This window comes from Arachis stenosperma, chromosome 8 (assembly GCF_014773155.1).
Source record: "Arachis stenosperma cultivar V10309 chromosome 8, arast.V10309.gnm1.PFL2, whole genome shotgun sequence".
NCBI classification, from domain to species: domain Eukaryota; kingdom Viridiplantae; phylum Streptophyta; class Magnoliopsida; order Fabales; family Fabaceae; genus Arachis; species Arachis stenosperma.
The window spans coordinates 45,193,474-45,210,090 of NC_080384.1; the positions used below are offsets into that span (position 1 = coordinate 45,193,474).

General features: G+C 24.8%; 1 protein-coding gene across 1 annotated transcript; it reads left to right on the plus strand.

Annotated features, from left to right (window-relative positions):
- Positions 1-6,779: 6,779 nt before the first annotated feature.
- LOC130946050 (protein DETOXIFICATION 43-like) lies at positions 6,780-16,177 on the plus strand. The gene is made up of 12 exons (XM_057874730.1): positions 6,780-6,880; positions 8,730-8,851; positions 10,432-10,761; positions 11,380-11,582; positions 13,030-13,165; positions 13,250-13,346; positions 13,791-13,891; positions 14,309-14,472; positions 14,715-14,903; positions 15,302-15,397; positions 15,643-15,764; positions 16,024-16,177. Exons 1-12 carry the CDS (start codon positions 6,780-6,782, stop codon positions 16,082-16,084), a joined length of 1,722 nt encoding a protein of 573 aa, XP_057730713.1. The 3' UTR covers positions 16,085-16,177.
- Positions 16,178-16,617: the final 440 nt, after the last annotated feature.

Genomic DNA, 16,617 nt, shown 5'->3' on the forward strand with positions numbered 1-16,617 from the left:
AATTACAAGCACAACCACTTCCTTAAAAAGTGTAATCAAACTAAGTTTAAAATAATGGAACGGGGTAGTATTATAAATACCAACAAAGGTTAATTAGCCAACAGAAGAAAAATTGTATTGGATCGAAAAGATGGTTAGAAAGGAAATTCTAGTGTGTGTTCTCTTCTCATACCTCTTCATAAGCATAACATTCTTAGCTACTTCGACAAATGCAGATACTACAATTGTGAAGCTTCCTAGGCCTGCACTAACTACTAAGGTTGCGGTCCATAATAATAGTACTAAAAATATTGAAGGTGAGTTCTTAGCATATTATCCTGTTTTTTTTATTTTATTATTCTAACTAATATAAGGTGATGAAAATAATAAATTTTTGTTTTGATATTTTACAGGAAATGGTATTGAATGCTGCGTTTGGTTTATAAAATGTGTGAAACATTGTCGTTGTCGAATAAATTGTCACAATTCGGAGACTAAAATGGCTGATGAATTGCCCCATTAAAGCATGCTATGCTGATCTTCAGATGAATTTATTATATTATATATGTTATAAATAAAAGGAAATGGATATTATCTATGAAATATGCTCCTTTATATTCAAAATTGTGTTGATATGTGTAGCAAGTTAATTAAGGAGTCTGTTTTTTTCTTTTTCTTTTTTCTTCAAACAATTTTGATCGATTTTAATTTAACTTCAGTCACAGTAATAAAAATGATGAGTGAACTCCTTAAAGTAATGAATGGTAATATTAATAAGAAAACAAAAAAAATAATCAAAACTTATTTTATTTAATTAATATTTATTAATTATTATAATAATTAATAAATACTAAATAAAATAAATTTTAATTATTTTTTACTAATTTCTTTCTGTTATCAAATTCTTCATAATAATAATAATAATAATAATAATAATAATAATAATAATAATAATAATAATAATATTGTCATCATCTCCTACTACTACTACCTATTAGTAGTAGTAGGATTCTCAGTGACAAATTCACGTTTGAAAAGAACAACAAACAAAATTTAAAATAAATGAATTAGATTTATCATAACTCTTTTTCAAATAAAAAATTATTTATCTTTTATGACATATTTAATAATTATTAGAGGAAATAAATTGTGTCACTATAATTAACTTTAACTCTTACTATAACCTGAGTTTTAATAATTTAAATAATTAACTATAGTAAAACTTTTTTTTGCAAATTACAAGTGTTATTAAAGAATGAAATTTTATTTGTAATTTTTTACTTTTTTCAAAATAAACCACCCATTTATTAATTATCTGAAAAAAAAAAGCTAAAAAAGAATAAACAAAAGAAAAACCAAATTACGGTTCTTCACTCTCATTATTTTAAAAAAATCTAGTAAATCCATGCTCAATTTTTTTAAAAAAGACTATATATATTATATTGGCTCGTATCCTATATTTAACCACATCACTGTTTAATGAAAAATGCAAGTTTTCTTCGATTAGAAAGACTCTATTGTTTGGCTATGAAAATATTGGATTGGGTTTTTTTTTTTAACTAATTAATAAATCGATGGTGTGAAAAAAATAAAAAATTATAAAATGAAACTTTTCTAATAATTTTTGTAATTTGCAAAAAAAAATATCATAATTAATTGGTTAAATTATTAAAACTCATGTTAAAATTAATAAAAATTAGTGTAAATAATAATGATATAATTTATTTTATTTAATAATTATTAAATATGTCACAGAGAATTATTAACTCTTTATTAGAAAAAAGTTGGTAGAATTATATATATATAAAAGAAGCCAAACACAGTTAATGAAAACCAAGAAAGTTCAGCACTAAAAAGAAATATTCAAGCAATTTAGAACACATAGCACAATCAAATATACATCAGATTCATCAACTCTGAAACTTAAGTATATTAAAGTAATCAAAATTGCTATCAATTTATTAACAGATAAATTACTGGTTAAAAAATTTTAATATAAAAATATTATTGAAAATGTGTTTGAAAATGGGACTGAAAGATGTTATTTTCGGGTGTGATGGGCTTCTCGCACTATCCAAAAAAATTTAGTAAATTTTTTTTTCCATTATCCGATACAATGCAAAAAGTCACTTTTTCTTTTTCGTGTGGGAGAGAGAAGAGTGTATCTCCTAATGATACGAGAAAAGAAGTGTTTAATTTTATTATGAGAGTTACAAATCGGTGCTTCTGATTTGTTTTATTTTTTTCCCAAACAATCACAAATCGGACGGTCCGATCTGTAATTTCGAAAATAAAAAAAAATTAATGTTGAAATCGGACCGTCTAATTTTTATTTTAAAAAATACAAAATACAAAACGGACCCTGTGATTTGTAGTTTTTTTTTTCAAACAAATCGAACCCTCCGATTTGTAGTTTATTTTTTTCTTTAAACAAATCAGACCGTCCGATTTGAATAAAATACCATATAAAAAACACCTAATCTTCCAATAACAATGTATTACACATACATTTAACCAATATAAAAAAAATTAGCTGCGAAAAGTTGCTGTCAAAAGAACTTTCTTTAAGGTATCCCGCTTGTAACCACTCAGATAAAAATGTAAAAAATACTTTTTTAATATTTTTAAAAATTAAAATTTAACACATATAATTAATTAAATTATGTTATTTATATTAAAATTAGATCGAACAAATTAATTTAGACAAAAAATTAATAAATTAAATTTTAAACCAATATAAATGAATATTTTTTTATAAAAAATTACTACAATATTTTTATTATAAAAAATAACTAAAATACTCCTCTCTCTCTCTATATATATATATATATTAATTTTAAAAATTCTAAATCCTAACTCTATGTATATTAATTTTAAAAATTTTAAATCCTAACTCTATGATGACACAAAAAAAAAAGAGTTAAAATTTAAGATTCTCAAAACTAATATATATATATATATATATATATATATATAATAAAAATATTTTAGTCATTTTTTATAATAAAAATATTGTTGTTATTTTTTATAAAAAAAATACATATTCTATTCATTACTTCATTGCAATATTAATAAAGCGGTCTTTATCGAGAATTATTACGCTAAAATCTATAAAACAGTTAATATTTAATTACCATTAAAAATTTTTATTGTCACCAAAAATAATATTTTTGTTAATAATTCTAAAAACAATAGCATATTGATAAAAAAAAAAATGTCAATGTGACGCTCTAATCAAAATCAATTAGCAAAGAAGTATTTACTTTGGAACAATTATTTTGAAACAGATAAAATATATCAATAAACAAAAATGTCATCTTCCGTATAATTATTCTCCTTTTTATTATAAAATCAATACCATGGTTGCCCACACTTGCATTATTCATGATTTCAGATTAAACAGTCGTACCAAACCTTCTCATCTCATCATATGCATGACGTATAATAATCTCATTTCATATGATGCATGCCTTAAGTCTTAATAACAACAAAATAATAACAACAACAATAATAATAATAATAATAATAATAATACCACCACGCCTTGTTTGTGTCAAGTTTTGATAGGAATATTTTTGTGATAAATATATATTTACTATTATTACTATATGTTATATAATTGAAATTATATTTATATTTTTTGCAACCATTAAATATGTTTTTATCGATAATTATATAATTATTACTAAAATCTTTAATAAAGACAAAATATAAGACGGTCAATATCTAATTAACAGTAAATATATTAATAATTATTTTTATTGTCATTAAAATTAAAGTACAATAAATGATCTCTAAAAAAAAATTTTCTAGTAGTATATATCTATTTTTCACAAGGATGCTAAGAAATCAGCAAATGTTTAATTTGTAACTATTTTTTACAAGATGTTAAGAAAAACTGAATACCACAAAAAGGAAAAGGATAAATAAATGTTTCCACCTATTTTTCACTCCACAAGAAAAAGTATATGGAACCAAATAGTTACTAACTAAAAACTAAACAAAACTACATTAATTTATATTAATAATTAATTTTAAATTTTTTAAATTTAAAATTTAAAAAATATAAAATTAATTAAGTAAACCTAATTAGAACCTATAAAAACAACATTTCTCTTCTCTCTCACATTAACCTACTCACCTCCAATAATCACACACACAGATCTCTCTCACACCGTGAGATCTTCTCCACCTCCTCACCGACCCACTCCTCTTCTATCACCGCGACCCAAACCCTCCACTCCTCCCCTTCTTCCGCCCTCTACAACTTCGTCACCCTTCACCGCCTCTCCATCGCCCTGACTTCCACACCTTTTCTTTTGCGTTCAAGGTTTGTTTCCTCCTCCCTTCTTCTTCTTTCATCTCCATCGCCCTCTCGCTACACTTCCAAGCCTTCAAATTCGGCTTTCTTGCTGATCCTTTCTCCCTCAACGCCCTCATATGCGTTTACTCCCTCCATCGCCACGTCCACAATGCCCACAAGCTGTTCAACGAGAGTTCTCCCAGGAATGTTGTCTCTTATAATGCCATGGTTCATGAGTTCGTTAAAATTGGTGAGACTACTAGAAATGGGATTAGTGCATGATTACATTACAAGGAATGGAATTCGGATTGATTCGTATCTGGCCACTGGGTTGGTGGATCTGTATGCAAAGTGTGGCTGTCTTAAGAACGCAAGGGATGCACAATTAAAAGAGACTACAAACTACACAATTATAGAAATATAAAAAAATATTTATTTAATATGAAAAAAAATCTTAATACTTAACAAAAGAAATATCCAGTTATATTTTAGCAAAAATAATTAAATATCTATAAAATTTAAAAAAATATATGAAATTTTTAAAGAAATTGAAACATTCACATTTGCAATACAAAAAATTCAAAAAATATATAAAAGAACATCCATTTAGTATGAAAAAGAAACATTCTGATATTTAGCAGAAGAAACATCCATATATATTAACTCATAGAGATTTTAGATTCACCCAAAAATATTTTGACTAATTTTTGGCTAATACCCTTTTGTCAATCTTTGTCTCTCTATTTTTCATTTAAATAATAAAAAAACATAATTATTAAAAACTGTAATGTTAGAAAAACAAAAAAAAATTCAGAATTGTCTTATTGAATATTAATTAATTATTACAAAAATTAATAAATATTAAATAAAATAAATTTTAACAATTTTTTTATTAATATTTTTTATTATTAAATATTTTTGTATTAAAAATTAATTAACGTTTAAACAAGTTCTGACTATTTTTGTTAGTAATTAAGGAAGATCATATCATAATTAATAAGGAAAGCAAATCATCAAATGCATAATAGGTGTAACAGTTATATGATTCTAATTAGAGCAAAAAGAAGAAACAGAATATCAGCTTGCCAAATATACATAAAACTATGTGAGAGAGTGCGTGTGCGTGAGAGTGTGTACGCGTGTTTAAAATATTTTTACTATTTTTACTCTATTAATAAGTTTAACAATATTATTTTATTAGTTTTAATTTAAATAATTGAATAAAAAATTTATCAACAAATTATAATTCAAATGATATAGTTTTTACATACTTATCTATAGATAACGAGTTCGAGTTTCACTTCTATCTTTAAAAAAAAATGAAAAAATCTATTAAGTTAAAAGGTGCTGTTGAAGACTATGACAAGAGCAAATTAATGACATAAGTCATAACATTAACATCCATACCATCATAAAATAAATTATTTTTAGTTAGTAGAAAACGACATCTTGAATTTTAGAAATGAATGATGAGGATGGGAAGACTTACAAACTATATAAACATGACAAAATTCATGCTACTCTTTTGTCTATTACTTCTTGCTATCAAAAACTATCATGATTCACGAGTAGTATTTATGTTTAATAATATTAATTTATTTCAGATCTTCCACTACATGCTATATGCTCCAACTCCTATAAATACATCACTTCCTCAGTGACCTTTCATGCAAGAAAGGTAAGCAAATTTACAAATATTTAGGGTTTTGTTGCTTTGTAAAAGAGTTTTTCTTTATTTCACTATTTTATGTTTTTTTTTTTTTAAGAATAAAAAACTAAGCAATGAACATAGATAGATAGAATTTGACTATTTTCACTACTGCACTCTTGTTTACAAAATTCGCAAAATAAATAAAATGAAAACAAAACATATTTTCATAAACTAATTAAATATATATAGTCCCTTGGTGTATTTAGTTTATATTTTTATTTTCAATATTTTTTAATTTTAAAATTTTATGAAATAAAAAATATACTAAAAATAATAAAATTCTGTTTCTTATTGTTATTTTTACTTTCTGTTTTTTCTACTTTTTCTTCAAAATAATAAGTCTCTTCACCTTATCACTATTGCATGAAGTATATAACCTGCACTTTGAGTAAGACCACACTTATTCCTACAACGGCAAAATATAATGAATCTTAAAATAAAAGGGAATACAAAAAAATTAGTTACAACATATAAACATTATTTAATTTCTCATATATTTTATGTATATTTTTTTGTGAAAATTCAGGTACAATCGACTTCACGTGAAGTTGATAACTAAAAGTCATTAGATGAAAATTTAGTCAAATCAATCAAATTATCTAACGGCTTTCAGATATTAACTTCACGTGAAATCGACTACAATTGAGTTTCTACCATATTTTTTCCTTTATTTTTGTGGTAAAAGACACTGACATGTTTCTGAACTCAAATTCAGGTGACTGTGGTGGAGGCTTTGCTTTGGGGTCTTCCGTGAACCATTCTCTTTTTGTTGATTGAGATTTACACATGGAAGAGGAGAATAATAACAATAATAATGGCATTTCCAACAACTCATCAATCAACAAAAAGCTTAAGCTACCTATCTTCGTTTTCTTTAAAGATGCAAGGTATACTATTATCATATTAATATATATCATGCATCATGTTGAGTAGAATTTTATATGATGGTTACATTATTATATTTCATTTACTCTCCCATAAAATGAAAATATTATTTTTGGTGATTTAAAATGAAAATATTATAATCATACATAAAATGGTTTCGTTTTAATTTAACCAATATTTTTGTATAATTTGATTTATAATTATCAAAACTTTTTTCTATTAGTAATTAAATCAGTCAGATTACTAGATTATTAAATTATTAATTCAATTGATAAATTATTAGTTGAATTAAATGACTACTCAATTATAATTATATAATTATATAAAATTCTACTTTTTTTCTCATAATAAATGTTTTTATTTTATTTTATATCAATTAACTGTTATTTTTATGTTTCAATAACTTATCAGTTAATTAATATTTATGATATCCTTCAAATATTTATTGGAATGAAAGAGAGTAGAAATCGTAAATTCGTAATCATAAAAATAGAATATATTTTGTGGTTAATAAAATGATATATTTTTTTTAATTTTTGCACATTATATATGACTTGGATGTTGACGTCGGCATCGCTTTAATGACCTGTAAGTTCAATTGGTCTAGTTAATTAAATTTAGTTTGACAAAGTTTGACCAATTTAATTATAGAAATTAAATGATACCGTTTAAATATTGATTAGAGTTTGATTCATCAGTTTTTTTACTTTTTTCAGTCAAACTAATCGTTGTGATTTAGATTTGATAACATAAATTTGATCGATTTAACATCTCAACTTATATAGAATTTATAATAAATAAAACTTAATAATATTATATGCGTTTTTTAATTACTAAATTTAAGTCTTCAATTTTATATTTTATTATATTAAAAAAAATTAATTTGACATCATTAAAAATTTTTAGATAAATCAATATTTATTATTATTTAATAACAATATAACACTTCTAAAATTTTTAAAATTATTAGATCATACGTAATTAAACACTCTGACGAGAAAATTTGTTAATTGAATTATCTGTTATTACTTATTACTCCTCCATTATAAACGGTGGTTTCATTTTACTACTCTCCTATTTTCTCAACATTTTGCTTAACTTATTATCTCCCACATGCATCTATAATTTTTTTTCATCTTACCAACTTTTCACAATTAATAATAAAAAACCAAAACATCAAATCAAACAAAAATAAAATTTCCTGACCAAAAAATAAATAAATAAATAAATTTTGGTTTGAAGCTAGTGATGCATTGGGGATGCTTATTAGGAGGTGTACTAATATGAAAAAAAAAATATATTGCTAACTAGAGAAATTATTAAGATATTGGGATTTTTTATTTAAATAAATTAAAAAATATTTTATTTATTGAAATAAATAATTTTAAAAACCAAAATACATATGATAAATTATCTCGTTTATAATGTCAATGAAAAAAGTTTACACATATCTCATTTATACTGTAAACAAAATAAGACAATGCGAATAACACATGTATATCTCGTTTATAATATAAACGAGACACATAATAAATTAACAAATTAAGAAATTACAACGAGATATACACGTGTCACTTGTATTGTCTTTATCTCGTTTACACGGTAAATGATATAAGTCATCCAACGTTTTTTTATAATAATTTTTTAAAATAATTTATTTCACTAAATAATTTTTTTAATTTATTTAAATAAAAATTAAGATATTGTGAAACACTTTTAATTAAGATCCAGATTAAAGTGACCACTCTCATATGAATAGTGCACAAATCTTTGCATGAGAAAAAAATCTGGTATTAAATTGTAATTTAATTTATGAATATAAACTATACTAATTAATATATGTATATGTAGACTTGTTTTGAAGATGGATGAACTTGCAAAGGAGATATTGGGAATTGCATTGCCCTCTGCACTTGCTGTTGCTGCTGATCCCATTGCTTCTTTAATAGACTCTGCATTCATAGGCCATTTGGGTATTTTCCTATCCTTAGTGTGTTGATTTCCAACAAGTCTTTTATTTTAAAAATTTTATTCAAGTTATATAAATTAATTTTTTGTAATAATTTATTTTCAGAAGTAATTCCTTATGACAAATATAAATCTTGAATAAACTACTAAAAATAAAAAATTAAAACAACAAAAGCGCTCTAAAAATTAAAAAAATGTAACAAAAATAAAAATATTATTTTTTATAAATAACTTTTGTATTTAGTAAATAATGTATAAATTTGATATGAATTTTGTGAGAATATTTAGATAATAATTTAAAAAATATATAACAAAAAAACTAAATTCAATCTCTAATTTATTTTAAAGAAAAATTTTTGGCCATTCAAAAGATAAAAGGCTGAATTTCCATATACAACATTATTAGAATAATGTAAATGAGAACTGATGTAATGGGTAGGACTTTAATTTTCAGCATAAGTTCTTACTTTGTTCATCGAAAATAAAAAAGAATAAGGAATAGGCTCATGAATTTATTTTTAGGGTAAAATATTATTTTTATCTCCAATATTTTGGGTGAATCTTATTTTAGTTTCTAACATTTTAATCATTTTATTTTTATCTTAAAACATTTAAAATAACATTATGTTAATGTTATTCTACTGTCAAATTTCTTACTAACACTTAACGAAATTGATATATTATTAATAATGCTTTTGTTAAAACTATATTTGTTCGATCTCCTCTCTCACCTTCACCCTCTCAACAAGTCTAAATTTTATTTTTCTACTCCTTTCTTCTTCCTCAACCCCCTCTTGGAGAATTAATAGTGTAAAAAAGAGAAGAAGAAGGGAGTATGAGAATGGGATTTGAGCTTGTTGAGAGGGTTAAAGTAGAAGAATGAGGTTGCACAAATATAGATTTAACAAAAATATTATTAACAGTACATCAATTCCATTAATTGTTAGTGAGTGATTTGACGGTGGGATAACATTGATGTTATTTTTAAACGTTTAGAAATAAAAATAGAATAATTAAAACGTTAAGGATTAAAATAGGATTCACTCCAAATATTAGGGACAAAAATAATACTTTATTTTAGCTAATTTTTATACACTATCAATGTAAAATAAATTTATACATACATTCAGTTATGTAATATCAGATCAGCAAAAATAACTACTTTATATATTTACCACATGAATAATCATTTAAAGACAGATATTATTACACGATTATATTTTATACTGTCAGTATATCAAAATTAAGTTCAAGGCTCGTATCCTATCAAATCATGAGTTTGAAATTCGCTGCATATATATGAGAATTTTATATAGAAAATTTTGTTTTTCCCCATATTATTAGGTACTATCTAAGTCTAAAATTATTCGATAATAGGTATTTAACTAACTTATAAGCTTCTATTAGAGAAATATTAACATAATAATAATTTTATTTGTTATATTACAATTAAATAACTAATATCGGTCAAGTGATTATTTTATTACTTGTCTGTTAAGTACATGTAATAATTTATTGACCAATTATTTTAAAATAGTATGATTATTTTAAACTTTGAATTGAAGGTATTTCTTTTAATGTGTAGGACCGGTGGAGCTTGCAGCGGCCGGAGTGGTGATCGCCTTACTGAATCAAGCTTCGAGGATCACCATATTCCCTCTTGTTAGTATCACAACTTCCTTTGTGGCTGAGGAAGACACCATTGAAAATCTTAACATCAAAGCATTAGAGAAGGAGTTCATTGAGGATGTTGAGAAAGGTACAATAGTACAACACATTTCTAATAATAAGTCTCCAAAAGATTTTTTGGCTACCAACAATAATAATGGATCAGCAGCTGATGATGAGAATGTGGAAAAACATGCTATTGTGAACTTTGACGGAAATAATAATAATAATGGACAAGGTATATATAGTTCCTTTTTCTATGTCTAATTCTAATTAACCACGCTTTTAAATTGTTGTTGTAATTGGGGTATAGTATTGCAAGTAAGGTATCTCAATATTTAAGCAAGAGTTTAATGTATGATCATAACAAAATATTTGAATTATCTATTCATTTATTTTAGAATGAATTTTAAATATTTTTGTTGATTTTTACATAACCTTAAAAAATAATAACAAGTTGGTCTCTAGCATTTTAAATAATTATATATATATTTTTTTAAATATAAATTAGTCCTTGATATATTCTATAATAACAATGATATATATATATTAACTTGTCTGTTTTTCTAAAAGAGATATTTATCATTTTATTTAAGAATTTAATTTTGATATACGATGAGTATAAAATAGTTTTACATGTGTATGTAATTATGTTTTTCATGTGAGTAAAAAATAACTTTTGTTATTTTTTACATTGACATTGTGAATAATTATCTAAGAAAAAGATGTGATTAAACGACAACGGTATAAATTATTTTACATTGTCAATGCATCAAAATTAAACTATATATTTATTTTGTTAAAAACTAATTTATTTTTTTTAATGAAATTTTATGCGTACTCATAAAATTTAATTATAATTGAGTTCCAGAAGATGGGAAATTGAACAAGTTTTCATCAGCTAATAGAAGTAAGAATAAGATTGAAGCAGAGAAAGTTGGAAAGAAGAAGAGAAATATTGCTTCAGCATCAACAGCACTGCTATTTGGCACAATCCTTGGCCTCCTTCAAGCTTCAATCCTTATTTTTGCAGCCAAACCTCTTTTAGCTATCATGGGTCTCAAACTTGTAAGTTTTTCATTTTATTTACAACACTGCTATTTTAGGTTATGGATATTTATTATTATTTTCTTTTAAAAAATGTGTTACATTTTAATTAATAATCTCATAATCGTGTGTTATTATAATTATAAATATTTTTAATAAATAAAAAGATAAATAGTATCTATTATATATTCATTTCAAGAAAGAGATGTTTCTCCTATTGTCCGCTTCCTCTTTATTACAACTAAATTCTTTTTTTTATTAGTGTTATCAATTAGTTTTTTTTTAAATTATTATGATTTTATCTATTTAGTGCTCTTTTATACAAGTATCTTAAGTTTAATCAATTAAGATGTAAAAAAATAAGTTATAATAAAAAAATGGTACCATATGTAATAGTTTAGTAGTTATTTTTTTAACATATAAAAATTACGGGGGTTAAAAACCGTTGTAATTTTTTTTAAAAGCATCCATTAGAATTGGATTTCTTTAAAAAAAAAAACTAGTAAAGAAAATTGTAGTTATGCAAAATCAATTATATGATTAACGGTGATTATAGCAGTGGTTGCTGAAAATCGTTGTAAAATTTATTGCCCGTGCCACAAATCAAAGCTGTTCATAAACCGCTAGAATTGAGTTTTGCAGCGATTTAAAACTGCCGCAAATAATGAAAAATCGTCGCTAATTTCTATATTCTTTGTAGTTCGTCCAAATAAACTAGAGATATCGTCAGTTTTTTTTTAAAAAAATTATATTGAACTCTTGTTTGTGATTCAATTGACCTATTTCTCGTCAGAAAATATGTTTTCTTATTAATAAGAAAAAATAAATTATCTTTAATCTTGTGTATTTAGTAAAATATTTATTTATTTTTTATCAAAATCAAAATTACTAAAATTAAGAAAAATAAAAAAATCTAATAAATTTTCAAAGTTTCAATTTTTATCTCCTTAAACGTATTTAAAATAACTAAATTATTTTATATATACCTAAATAAAAACAAATAATTCATATGAACTAAAATTTAATAACTAAACCAATTACTATATATTTATACCAATTAAATTATATACTTTTTTAATTAAATAATCATCTCATTACAAAAAATTTGTTGACCGTATTATTGTTTTTAATAAGCTAAACTGTGTATTTTAATAAATGATGTTACTATTGGATTATTCCATCGAAAAATTTGACAGTAATATACACAACAATTTAGATAAAATGTGTCACTAATTATCGTCAAATATTTTGATAGAAGTCGAAATTCGACGTTAACATTTATTTCTCGATGAATTTAGGCTATAATTGTCGGAAAATCTGATGATAAAACTGTCGATAAAGACCAACGATAAATCCAACGCAGTATTAAGCGCATGTTTTTTTATTGTATGCTAGAATAATTAAATTGATCATAATCAAATCTAAAAGGTGATTTATAATATATTGAAACTGTGAGTTGTTTGTTTAGGATTCTCCTATGAGAGATCCAGCAGAGAAGTATCTGAAGCTGAGATGTATTGGGGCTCCTGCTTATCTTCTCTCATTGGCGATACAAGGCATCTTTCGCGGCTTCAAGGACACAACTACTCCTTTATATGTCATTCGTATGTAAAGAAACCACAATCCACAATCATCCAATAAAATTACAACAAAATCAAATCTCATAGTTTTTAATTTTTTTTTTCCAGTTGCGGGATATTCTTTGAATGTGGCATTGGATCCGCTATTTATTTTTGTATTGAAATTTGGCATCAGAGGCGCAGCATTTTCACATGTCATCTCCCAGTAAGTAAGAATGTTTAAGGTTTATAATATTAAAAGGATTAAATTTGATTCTGTGCACATACATCATGTTAAGTAGGAAGTGTAAAAAAGTTACTGAATTAGTCCTACATAAAAAAAAAAAAATTATAAGATGAAAAACACATTAATTCGATATTTTAAAATTTTGAATTAAATATTACATATTTTATTTATTCTTTATGTCTTTTTCTCTCTCTTATGACCTCTTTTTGTCTTCTCTCTTTTTCTTTTTCTTTTGTTATTAACCATTTTTATTAGTATAAGTTAATATTTTAAACAGATATTTTATTTTTATACTATTATAATTTAAAATTTAAATTTAACTAATTATTCACAAAAAATAATAAATTTTATTAGTTATATAACATTATTGATGCTTTAAGATTTGAGTTGTTCCGATATTACAAAAATGACGATCTTTTATAGGTACATCATGGCAACGACCCTCTTGTTTTTATTAACGAAAAAAGTGTATCTGTTACCTCCAAGACTGAAGGATTTGCAAATTTTCCGATTTTTTACAAATGGTAATGTTCTTAACTTTGCAAGCACACGGTGTGATTTTAAGGTGACATTTTCTAAAAAATTACACTAGTTTGATTGATTAACCCCTTTTTTATATATATTTTTGTTTAATTTGTTGTCAAACTATTTTTATTTTAAATTAGAGTATTAGACTAATCTAATGACAGTTTTCGGTTAACCGAATTAAACAGGCCTATTTAGTCCAGGAGGAATACTAGAAGGCCAATAAGTTTTGTGATTTGTGGTCATCAATTAATTATTATTAGTATTTTTAATAGTGTGAGATTATATCTAATAGTGTGGGATTAGTCACTTTTTTTATAGTTAAGTACTGACCAAATTTTAATAAAAGTATGGATCCCTAGACTTTTTCTTTATCATAGCCATTACTTATTTTTTAATGTGTTTTTGAAGTACAGGAGGACTGTTGTTGATGAGGGTAGTAGCTGTGACTTTTTGTACAACTTTTGCAGCATCATTAGCATCTAGGTTAGGTCCAATTCCTATGGCAGCATTTCAAACTTGTTTACAAGTTTGGTTAACTTCATCCCTTCTTGCTGATGGTTTGGCTGTTGCTGTTCAGGTACACAAAATAAAAAGTATTAATTAAATCTATTATTAGGTGGAAATTCAGATGTAGTCGACTTCATGTGAAATTGATAGTTGAAAGCCGTTAGATGAAAATTTAGTCAAATCAGTCAAATCATTTAACAACTCTCAACTATCAACTTCACGTGAAGTCGACTGCACCTGAGTTTTCACCATATTATTATTATGGTACCAAATCAAAAGAATTCTCTCCCATGCTTCTTCAATAATTGACAGGCAATTCTAGCATGTTCCTTTACCGAGAAAGATTATAAGAAGGCAGCAAGTTCAGCAACCAGGACACTGCAGATGAGTTTTGTGTTAGGACTATTCCTCACTTTTCTTGTTGCCTTTGGACTTTACTTTGGAGCTGGATTGTTTTCCAAAAATCATCAAGTTGTGCAACTCATCAGATTAGGCACTTCGGTATATATCTTTAGCAAAAAATAATGTCTATTTCTTTGAAAGAAATTAATTTTGATACATTGCTAGTGTAAAATAATTTCATACGTACATCCAATTATATAATGTCAAATCAGTAAAAATAACAATGTCAGCACAACACAAAATTAATAAGGACTAATAGAAATCACATTTGTAAAATAACAGACTTAGTTAATCATTTTAAATAAATAAAGATAAAATTAATTCATCTGACTAATTTCAAGAGAAATCAAATGAATATTTTCTCATTTTATAAATATCTTTTGGTGAATATATTTTATAAATCTGTTACATGGTAAAAAATTTCAAGCACATCCTTAGTTATGTTTTCTAAGTTACAATTTTACTCAGTTCCTAATTTGATCTACTTATGTAACCAGTTTGTGGCTGCTACTCAATCAATCAATACATTGGCTTTCGTCTTTGATGGTGTAAACTATGGAGCTTCTGATTTTGCATATTCGGCATACTCCTTGGCAAGTCCAATTAAATTATTATTTACAGTCCAATATCTTTAATTTTTCTTCTTTTTCTCTTCATGGTTGATGCCATGTTTTATAATAATTATTAGGTAAAAATTCAAGTGCAGTTAATTTTATGTAATAACAATTTTTAACTATTAACTTCACATTAAATTAACTGCGCTTGAGTTTTTTTTAGATTGTTATTACCCAATTTTATTTAATTTTTTTTCGCTCCTAAAGTGAAACTGTTGGTACAGGTGCTTGTGTCAATAGTAAGTATTTCTACAGAATTTGTTCTCTACAAATTCAAACAATTCATTGGGATCTGGATTGCACTAGCCATCTATATTACTCTCCGCATGTTTGCTGGAGTTTGGAGGTAAAAATTAATAAATTTGTCAATCACAAAAGATAATAACTTTACGTTTGAAATTTCTTATATTAAAATTATAGAAAATATAAAATACAATTAAATAAAGTTCCAATTTTTTTTTTATAGAAAACAACTTATTTTATTTTTTTGTTGTTGCTGCTTTGCTTTAGATTTATAAACTTTTTACTCTACATTTTTTTTTTATTACAAGCATAATATATATGCATTACATTTATTATTAATTATAAAATTATTGAATTTGCAGGATGGGAACAGGGACTGGACCTTGGCGCTTTCTCAGAGGAGACTCTTACTCAATTCTTTAGGATCATCTTCTCATATCACTCATCACATGCTTTACTCAATTCTTATAGTAGTAAAGGTTTAATTTTATCCTTAATCCTTAATATAAGATCAAGTTTACACTTTGCAATTATGATTCAATTTAACTTTTGAATTTTCAAAATATTTAATTTAGTCTCTGGATGACATTATATTATAATTCAACTTAGTCCCATTAAATTTTAAGGACTAAATTAAATATTTTGAAAATATTTAAAAACTAAATTGAATCATATATAGAATACCAATAATGATGAAAATGATGCTTTACTCCATTTTTCATCTCTACTTTTGTAATCCATTTATTGGAATACGTTATCTTATATGTATCGTTGTGTGTACTTTTTTCTTTGAATTTTAGCCTTAATTCCTTCCTCTTATTATCATGATTTGAAAGCAAACTTGAGTGGTTTCTGGTACATTTATGTATACTACTATACTTCTCATCATTTTTGTAACTAATATATCAACGATTCTATAGAGTCAAAATTTTCAACAAGCATCAAGTTAGTTGAAG

Coding starts and splice junctions, on each gene's coding strand:
- LOC130946050 (XM_057874730.1), top strand. CDS start 6,780: ATGGAAGAGGAGAATAATAACAATAATAATGGCATTTCCAACAACTCA. Junction 10,762..11,379: donor TAATGGACAAGGTATATATA/GTTCCTTTTTCT, acceptor ATTATAATTGAG/TTCCAGAAGATGGGAAATTG. Junction 15,398..15,642: donor CATATTCGGCATACTCCTTG/GCAAGTCCAATT, acceptor CTGTTGGTACAG/GTGCTTGTGTCAATAGTAAG.